Source organism: Pelecanus crispus, chromosome 7 (assembly GCF_030463565.1).
Source record: "Pelecanus crispus isolate bPelCri1 chromosome 7, bPelCri1.pri, whole genome shotgun sequence".
NCBI classification, from domain to species: Eukaryota; Metazoa; Chordata; class Aves; order Pelecaniformes; family Pelecanidae; genus Pelecanus; species Pelecanus crispus.
In genome coordinates this window covers 33,715,127-33,725,010 of record NC_134649.1, presented here as the reverse complement: position 1 = coordinate 33,725,010, position 9,884 = coordinate 33,715,127, and the positions used below count along the sequence as shown (strand labels likewise).

The 9,884-nt window shown below is 50.1% G+C and overlaps 1 protein-coding gene across 1 annotated transcript; it reads right to left on the bottom strand.

The window, feature by feature from the left end:
• Window positions 1-2,948: 2,948 nt before the first annotated feature.
• Window positions 2,949-9,354, bottom strand: TNNC1 (troponin C1, slow skeletal and cardiac type). The gene is made up of 6 exons (XM_009491161.2): window positions 9,331-9,354; window positions 5,391-5,421; window positions 4,913-5,059; window positions 3,851-3,965; window positions 3,606-3,742; window positions 2,949-2,980 (listed from the first exon to the last, which is right to left on the bottom strand). Exons 1-6 carry the CDS (start codon window positions 9,352-9,354, stop codon window positions 2,949-2,951), a joined length of 486 nt encoding a protein of 161 aa, XP_009489436.1.
• Between the last annotated feature and the right edge of the window lie 530 nt (window positions 9,355-9,884).

Below are 9,884 nucleotides of genomic sequence, written 5' to 3'. Positions count from 1 at the left end.
ACATTTCAGCTATGTCCTCAGAAGCAGGTCTTGGTGGGAAACAACTGCTGCTGCTTCACTGGGGAGGTGGAAAATGGTTATTTTTGATTTCTAGGCTACAGATTCATTGGAGTCAGAAGATGGTAATACTCGGGAGCATTTCCTGTCACAAGGTTGTTCAACCCAATGCATTTCTGTGTCCGTTGGCTTCTGGTGCACCTGCAGTTCTGCTGAATCAGCAGGAGCTATGGCATCAAGGGCTTGGGACTGTTGGGGAGACCCCTCTGAGCAGGTCTTCCAGATGTTTGCATTAGGGGTGTCCCCAAAATATCCTGGGTTTTAAGGAAAATCAGCTGCTCTAGCTGACAGGGGTTGATTTCCTTGGTTTCTCTGATGTCATAAGCCCTGGTTGGGCAAAACATTTGGTGCTTGTTGTCCAGAGGAAAGACACAGCCACGTCCTTCCAAATAACTGACAACCCTTCTCATACCTGTATTCACCTCAAGCCCATTTGCTCTGAATTACAATATTTCATTATTGCTACAAATGAGAGTGTGTGTCACATCAAATACAGCTGCTCAGGGTGTTAGTTCCACAGAGGGGAAAAAAAAAAGAGCTGGTTTTGAGAGGAAAGGCAGGAGGATGGTGCAGTGGACATGGGGGCACTGGCATGGCAGCATGCTTGCCTAGGGTTGAGGGCAGCATCGCCGGGGTTTGCACCGACACAGTCTCGTGCCTTGCCCTGCTAATGTTTATTTTGCTTGGGTAAACATTTGATTTTAGCAACATGACTGCAATGCATGAGCTGTGCTGGGGCTGTAATTTGATGGGAGGAGGCAGCTATGTGCAGGGGGAGCTGCTAATGCCACAGGAATGCTGCGCTTCCTTGGGAAGAGAGAAGATGGCACTCAGGGCCCTTGGGGTCAGCACGGCTCATCCTCCTTGGCGCTGTCACCCTGCGGCTGGGGGCTGAGACCCAAAGTGGGGTTGTGCCTTGCTCAGGGCCCCTGTGCCCCAAATGGATGTGATTTCTGAGGGAAAATGGGGTGTTTCAGTTACTGCAGTGAGGCTCCCACCCAGGGCTGCTGGAGGACTGTGACGTGCTGCAGGGCTGCCATTGCCCGCCTCCTGCCAGGCTGGGCGAGATGGGAAGGAGGCATTCAGTCCAGCTTAGCAATGGCTTTTATTCACATTTCCAAAGAAAATAGAGGTCATCTTTCTGCATGTCCTGCAGGGTGGCCATGAGGATGGCAGGGAGGAGGAAGGTGTGTCCCTTCAGGACAGCCAGGGTGAGAGTGGGGAGGGGAGGGACTGTCCCTCACCCAGGGATTTCAGTGATGGCATAAGTGGCTGTTAATTCACATTTCATTGCTGAAATGCTGCTGATGCTCCAGTTAAATCAGCAGGCACCAGTGCCAGTTCCTGAGCCTGCTCACCATGGCAGGGGTGAGGAGGTGCAACATGGCAGCTCCCCACTGAGCACTGGTGGCCCCATTGGCCGGGCTTTGCCACCAGGCTGGCAGCAAAATACCTCCTTGGAGGCTTAAAGCTCCAGCTGTGGTATCACATTCTGTATTGAGTTTGCATGGCAAGGTTTTGGTAGCAGGGGGGCTTCTGCAAGAACCTGCTAGAAGCTTCCCCGATGTCCAACAGAGCCAATGCCAGCCGGCTCCAAGACGGACCCGCCACTGGCCAAGGCTGAGCCCATCAGCGACAGTGGTAGCGCCTCTATGATAACATATTTAAGAAGGGGAAACAAAAAAACAACCCACTGGGACACAAACTGCAGCTGGAGTGAGGGGTGAGAGTATGTGAGAGGAATGACTCTGCAGACACCAAGGTCAGTGAAGAAGGAGGGGAGGAGGTGCTCCAGGCACCGGAGCAGAGATTCCCCTGCAGCCCCTGGTGCAGCCCATGGTGAGGCAGCTGTGCCCCTGCAGCCCATGGAGGTCCATGGTGGAGCAGATATCCACCTGCAGCCCGGGGAGGACCCCATGCTGGAGCAGGTGGATGTGCCCAAAGGAGGCTGTGACCCCATGGGAAGCCTGTGCTGGAGCAGGCTCCTGGCAGGACCTGTGGAGACAGAGGAGCCCACGCTGGAGCAGGTTTGCTGGCGGGACTTGTGACCCCGTGGGGGACCCACGCTGGAGCAGTCTGCTCCTGAAGGACTGCACCCCGTGGAAGGGACCCACGCTGGAGCAGTTCATGAAGAACTGCAGCCTGTGGGAAGGACCCACGTTGGAGAAGTTCATGGAGGACTGTCTCCCGTGGGTGGGACCCCACGCTGGAGCAGGGGAAGAGTGTGAGGAGTCCTCCCCTGCAAAGGAAGGAGCAGCAGAGACAATGCGGGATGAACTGACCGTAACCCCCATTCCCTGTCCCCCTGCACCGCTCAGGGGGAGGAGGTAGAGAAAAATCAGGAGTGAAGTTGAGCCCAGGAAGAAGGGAGGGGTGGGGGGAAGGTGTTTCAAGATTTGGTTTTATTTCTCATTACCCTACTCAATTTTGATTAGCAATAAATTAAACTGATTTTCCCCAAGTTGAGTCTGTGTTGCCCGTGATGGTAACTGCTGAGTGATCTCTCTGTCCTTATCTTGACCCAGGAGTTTTTTAATTATATTTTTCTATCCCCTGTCCAGTTGAGAAGGGGAGTGATAGAGCAGCTTTGGTGGGCACTTGGCATCCAGCCAGGGTCAACCCACCACACCTTCCCAGGTGCTGCTCGCAGGTGTTCAGCGTGGCCCTGAGAAGCAGCCCCATTAGTCATGAGTATGTGGCCGAGGTGAAACTCTCACTAAACCTCCAAGGAACGACCATCTGAGGCACTTGGTATTAACGCGTTTTATTTTCCCAGCGGCCACCCTTGTCAGCGCTCAGTCTTCATGCCGGTAGCCAGGGTACTTAGTCAAGGAGATGAGATGCGGAGCTGGTGGGGTTTAGGACATTTGGGCTGTCATCTGGCATCAGATTTATTCAACTCCCTTCATAAACTCCAGGAACTCTGCCAAGGGGAAGACATAGGAGACAAGGGGTGTGAGGTGGTACCGAAGTGCTCTCACAGCTGCCAAGTGCACTCCCAGCCCTGTCCCCTTTTCCATCCCCCTGATGCATGAGACACCGAGGAGGATGGCTTACCACTCCTCTGGCTGTGGCAAGGACTCCTCGTGACTCCCACTGGAAATGTCACCAGAGCCCAGCGTCATTCTTGGCTGCCTCCGAAATGCTGGAGGCGAGCACCCAAGGAGGGGGACAGCCACCAACTCAGCTCGGAAATGGTCTGGGGGTTATTTTGGCAGCATTGTGTTCAAAAGACACAGCCCTTTAGAGCTGCTGCTTGTGTTGAGGGGGCAGGAGGGAATGGGCAGGTCTCTGGTGAAAAGCAGGTTCACTTCAGTGCAGGCTGGCTTTCATAGCATGGGGAGAGTTAAGGCAGCCCCAGGCCCTTGCTACCATTTCACAAGCATAAGAAATCCCCCATCCCTGTGCAAGCACCATCTGTGATCAGGTGTATGGCCAAGCACTACCCACATGAGCTCACACCTGTCCCTGAAGGCAACTGAGACTGCGGGAGCTGGTCAGGGGATGGTCAAGGGCTCGCAACCAAACCATGCAAGAAAGAGTCCTACCGTCATAGTCAATCCTGCCATCATTGTTTTTATCCCCATCTTTCATCAGTTCTTCTATATCATCCTCAGTGATGGTCTCTCCTGTCGCCTGCAGCATGATCTTCAGCTCCTCAAGGTCAATGTAGCCATCGGCATTTCTGTGCAAGGATGGAAGATCTCAGAAGTGGACCAGCATGCTGGGGAGGGGGAGGTGCTGTGGCTGCACCACTCCCACCACCCCACTGTGCTGCACTCGCTGCCCTTACTTATCAAACATCCTGAAGAGATCTGAGAGTTCCTCTTCGGTTTTTCCTTTGCTGTCATCTTTCATACACCGGACCATCATAACAAGGAACTCATCAAAGTCTACAGTGCCGCTGCCTGCAGGCAGAATAAACACCATCAGACGGCACAGTGGTGGGTGGACAGGCAACACCGAGCAAGAGATCAAACTTCCCTTTAGTAACCAAGGAGCAAAACTCAGGAGAGCAGCCCTGCAGTAAGAGGCAGCTTTCAGGATGCTGGCATAAATGACTGTGGCCATGGACTGATTTCATCACCGAATTTTTACTTTTTGCAGTCATTTTGCCAAGGCAAAATGAACCAGAAGTCCTAATGGAAGCACCAATAAATGGAAAATTCCTGCTATGGAGATACCTGTCCATTTCATCTAGGTATTAATAATAAAAGCTCCAGAAGGTAGGTATTCATGCAGTGTGTTTTTGCAGCAGGAGTACAGTACTATTGTTTTCAATGACACAGCTATCTTCCTTTTTTGCCTGATTTTTAACTGTTTTTTTATTTTCCAGTTACTTAGTATGGAATTTCTGCCCAACTTGCACACAGTGGATTTTGTTATGTGTGATCACTGGTACACTGGTTTAATCAATATTGATAGTTATTTGTGTGTATGTGTGTACACTTGAGCAGTGAAAGACTTTCCTGATGATAGATTCCTGTAATTGTGGCATTTCTGAAATGGCAGTTGCTACATTCAGCCTGTATTTTGTTTTTTAAATGGATCTGTGCAATTTCAGAGTAGCCCTCAAAAATCAGTTCAAGTAGTCTGATCATTATAGGAATAACAATTTTTATAGTTTCTCTTTGCCTGGAAATTTTCTAAAGGAACCATGCTGAAGTTTGGTGGGTGTTTAGTGTCCTTCAAAATCACAGTGCTGCAGATTGCTCCCTGCAGGCTGTGGCTGTCCCCAGCACGGATCCTGCCAGCGCTGTGCAGATGCTGAGCACTCCCAACCTCCACCATGCCCCCCTATGCCACAGGCATGGGGGTGGTGCTTGGAAGAGTGGAATAAATCCAAATCTCTCACCATCCTCATCCACCTCATCTATCATCTCCTGCAGCTCCTCAGGGGTGGGGTTCTGCCCCAGCATCCGCATCACCTTCCCCAGCTCCTTGGTGCTGATGCAGCCATCCTCCGCCCCCAGCACGAAGATGTCAAAGGCAGCCTTGAACTCTGGGGAGAGAGGGGAGAGGAGATGTGGGGGTCTTGCCCTGCACCTCGACCCCGCAGGTGAGCAGCCCCGGGGCAGGGGCTTGCCCCAGCACAGCCTCCCCTGCCCATGCACCCCAGCACTGCCCCGGCACGTCACGGTGCGGACAACTGGGCACATGCACAGAAACTGCCTCACTTGAAATGCTGATGGATCAAAATCCCTGGGTTATGCCCTGCTTTGGCCAGCTGCTAGAAAGACCGCATTTTCTGGGTTGTAATTGCTGAGGCAGGCTGGGCTGCCAGCTGGGGAGTTAGTCTTTAGGCTGCAGTGTCAGGTTAAAGATGCACCTACCATTTTTTTGCTCTTCTGTCAGCTGCTCAACCTGTAAGGAAAACACAGAGACCAAGTCATTTTTCTTCCTCAGCATCACTAATGGTTAAAAGGTAATGTTATTTGTTCAACAGCCTTTGCAAAGGTCAACCAAGCCTTACAACAGTCACTCTCATGGACTATGGGATATATGACCACTGGGGTTTTGACACCACAGCTTTCTGTAGTCTAAGAGATTCTTCCCCTTAAAAAAAAAAATATTCCCAACTCCTTTGAAGTGAGCATCATTTCTCTAGAGTGGCAGTGTCTATCAGAATTAGCCTTTGCACAAGCAGGGAAGACCCACTGGGAAAAGCATTTGTTTCTGTCAACCATTTGGGAATAATTTCTTGTTGTTGGGATGCTTCACAGTAGGACAGCTGTGCCACAGAGGGCTGCTCATGCATGGGCTGAGGCCAGGTCAGAGGTGGGACATGCTGGCGAGGTCCCTGGGGTGGGAGAGGTGGACAAGACCATCCCTAGTAGATGTTTTTCTGCCCTAGAGTCAGGAAACTCTCTGCACTATCCGAACATTAAGAGCTGGTCTACTTCCATCCGAGTCAGTGTTTATTACAAAGGCTTCTGCCTCGGAAGGGAGCCGCTATTCCCTTTAGCCTGTTTTTGGTATGTCCCCGAAGAAATAGCCTGTGGAGCCACTGAGTGTTAGCCAAAATGGGCTGGCAGATTGTTCCCAAACCCTACTCTAATTCATGCCTTGCAGATGATCAGTGGGACCATATTAGTTAGTGTGAATTAACAAAAATAATCAACGAGGAGAGCAAAGAGGAATCCTTCCGTTCTGTGTCATGCCTCTTTAAGTCCATTTCACTCTTTGGCTTCATTCCTGCCTGCAGGTACCGCTTACCTAAAATTGCAGACCCCACCACCGTGTCCATCTGCCCCTTCAGCAGCATCCATTAAAATGCTGACCTTTCCCTCCCAGGCTGGTCAACAGCCTCTCCGGAGTCAGCCAGACATGACCCCTGCCAGGACTACCTCTGGCCTGTGCAGAGGGTGCCTGACCCCACTAATGTCTCCTTACTACCATCTCCATGCCCCATGTGAGCAGTCCCCAATGCCCATCCCTGATGTGTTTTGGTCAGGGCAGAACCCCTCAACTCAGGGTTGTGGCACACTGTCTTTGAGGGAAAGCTGATGCTTTTGCCCCCAAGAGTAGCAGTTTTGCAAAAGCCAGCTGGAAACCCTTCCTGCTTGCAGCAAGAGGCAGGGATAGTGCATTTTTTTAGCGGGACAGAGCCTGCAGGAAGTGGGCAGAGAGCCTTACCCCACTCCCCACATGCTAGGAGGTGAAGTCAGAAAGCATCCCTAAGGATGGCAGCAGGATTGCCATTGCAGGAGGAAACCCAAGTCCACTGTGGCCCCAGTGCCACTGAAGGCAGGCAGGCAGCCGCTGGCCCTTCATGGCCATTGTTTGGGCAGAGCAAGGGCAGCCACAGCGCTCCCTCCGCCAATGTCCACGGCCGCTGTCCTGCTGCTCAGGTAACCTGACCCTCTTGGTGCATTCACTATTTATAAGCATGGGCAAGAGAGGTGCTGGAGATAAAGATGAGCTCCCTGATTGTTCCCAGGCTTTGGTATTTATCCTTGCAGCCTTTTATCTGGACACTTGTCCCTGGTACTGTTCTTAGCACCGCTTAACAGAGCCTAAAAATGTTCCCAAAATAGCTTTGTGTTTGCACACCCTTATCTAGGCATGAGTGGGCAAGATGAAAATCCATTGGGTTCTCTAGCTGCATGTAGGGAATTTGGCATAAATATAATATTAATATATGCCACCAGCATGCAGCAAATAAAAAAATACTCACTGTTGAAGTTTCCTCGACTACTGAAGTGATAGATGTGGAGCTATGCTGTATGTAAATTAAATGCATTGTAACTGTAGAGCGACATTTTTATTACAGAGATGTGTCTTGAGCTGTTTATAGTGCCCTCTGGACACGGGTGCTGTTCACAGCTTTCTTCCTTTTTCCCCTCTGCATCACTGCAGGGACAGGTTTCTCCGGCTGTGGTGCGGGAAGGCAAGCACTAAGCTCACAGCACTGCAGCGGCTGTGGTAACACCAAATCTGCTGTATTTTGCTTTCATCAGCTCTCTTCTTCATCCTGTGTTTCCATTTGAAGTCAGACAGGGGAAGTTGAAGTTCTTGATGTGGTTTTTTTTTTTTCCAGGTAAATGTTTTCTTACAGTTAAAATCTTGGGAAATAGATCCACGAAAAAGCTGTTTGTCTCAGCTGTGCCTGTCTTGGACTTGTTTTGCCTCTGTAAGGGTGCTGGCAGTTCATGCCCAGGACTCAAGCCCCACATTTACCAGTATGCCCCCACCTTCAAACCAGCAGCAAAATCCTCATGGGATTCCATTGGGTCTTTTGCATGTCCCATTTCCCTGGTCAAGGGCTCTCTGTTTGGGGTAAGATTTTGGTATCTGAGGTAGGAATTTGGGGGTTGTTCTCTATTGCCGCATTTCCTTCTCTCAGCTTTCAACTCCGCTAAAGCCTGCAAGCTTTGGCTAGGGATGACCTTCACCTGTGAATTTTTTCCCATTTCTGGGGCAGAGATTCGGAGAGAGGCTGGAGCTTGCAGGTGGGGAACCCTTTCTTTTCAGGACTCTCCAACCATGCTGTGAGCACGCTGCCCCAGCTGACGGACAGAACCTTTTGGCTGTGGGCATCGCCAGCACTGCAAAGCACTTCAGCCTTTCTCCCTAATTAAGGGCATGAGGTCCCTAAAACAATAAGGAGAGGACCTGTGCTTTGAGTCGCAGAGAAGGTATTTAATTAAAAAGCTTAATTAGAGAGGCCTGAATTTTCTTCGATTTTAGAGGTCACATTTTTCTCCCCTTTTGAGGATGGAGGACTCAGTGCTTTATTGTACAGCATTTCCTGAGTCTTTTCACTCTATTGGGATCGCTACAAGGGTTCCATTAAGGACAGGAGAGGTGTGAGCATTTTGTTTTTTTCTTCAATTACATATCAAGCACTATCTTTCTTCCTTCTAAAAACTTTGGAATTAAAATAGGACTTGTATGATGTATTTTTTGTACCCTTGGTTAAAATCAATTCGGATCAACTATATATTTAAAAAAAAAAATCACCAAAAAGCTCTTATTTTAACTCCAGTTATGGAAGGGACACAGTAGCAATCCACACAATCCAGAATCTATTTTCATCCTTATTCCACTTGCGTATCACTGTCTGTCTATGTTACAAAATAATGCAGTGTCCTTATGACAGACCAAATAGTTTGAGTTTACACAGTGAGCACAGCGTGCAGCTGTGTAAGTTAAAATAGCCATTAGGATGCTCTGCGTTCCCGGAGAGCATAGCTCACATTCTGGATTTCTGCAACACAGATATCAGGAGTGGCAAAGTAGAGGAGGATGTTTGGAAATAACTTACAAAAGCGGAGGGTTTTTTTAAATCTACCAGAAAAATATTCAGCTAAGGAAGGGGAAAACATAGCAATGGCAGGTTTATAAAGCACCAGAAAGAAGAGGGTGAGGTTTAACCCATACAAATAATGTTCATTTCGTAAGAAATGCAGCTCTGCTTTGTCTAGCCTAAAACCAGCAGCCATTTCATATACTTTCAAGATTTTGTTGAGATTTATAACTTCACCATCCCTCTGTCTCACAGCAGGGATCCAGGGGAGTAACTGTACACGGTCCAGCAGCCCAGTCGAGAGTTTCATGCTTACAAGAGGAGTGTGAAACCTTCAGAGCCATCAGTGGGAAAGGTCTGCGTCCTGGATGAAGATGTTGACTAAAAGATGCCACCCTATAATTATTCCTTATTTGCATTTCTCCATTGAATTAATTCTGTCACAGCTATAGGGAATCTGCTATAAAATCCCCGAAAACCCTTTAAAACCCCCTCAAACACCAGCCCCAAAGGAAGGCACTTACCGCTGCCTTATAAATGTCATCCATGGCTGGAGAGGGTGGGCGAGGGGCCGGGGGACGTCACGGTCACGCTCTGCCAGCGCTGCCCCTGCGAGCCCAGCTGATATAGGGGGCTGCCCGCCCCGGGGGACGTGACCAGCCCACCAGCAGCCCCGCACGCCCGCCCCATCCCCGTCCCTGCAGGAATGCCTCGCCTGCGTGCCTTGGGATGGGGACACTGCTGAACCTGAAGCTGGCACGTCTGGGGCCAGCCCCAGCCCCGCTTTGGGGCAGCTGGAGGTTTCCTTGTGACTTTGACATGGGAACGAGCGAGCCTTTTCAGCCCAGTTTCGGCAGGACTCTTGCTGATATATTGCAGTGTTTGGCTGTCCTGACTGGACATATGTCACTATGTCACCTCCACTTCTTGTGTGTTTCCCCTCTGGAAGCTGCATTAGAAAGATTATACCGTGCCTAATTAAACTGGGTAATACAGGAAAGGCATGACTCCCAAAATATCCCTGTCCAGCAGCAAATGTCCGCCAGGGGCAGTGGGTGTCAGGACCTCCCTGTCCCCA

Coding starts and splice junctions, on each gene's coding strand:
- TNNC1 (XM_009491161.2), bottom strand. CDS start 9,354: ATGGATGACATTTATAAGGCAGCG. Junction 3,966..4,912: donor AGATGAGGTGGATGAGGATG/GTGAGAGATTTG, acceptor TTCTGCCTGCAG/GCAGCGGCACTGTAGACTTT. Junction 3,743..3,850: donor CTCTTCAGGATGTTTGATAA/GTAAGGGCAGCG, acceptor ATCCTTGCACAG/AAATGCCGATGGCTACATTG.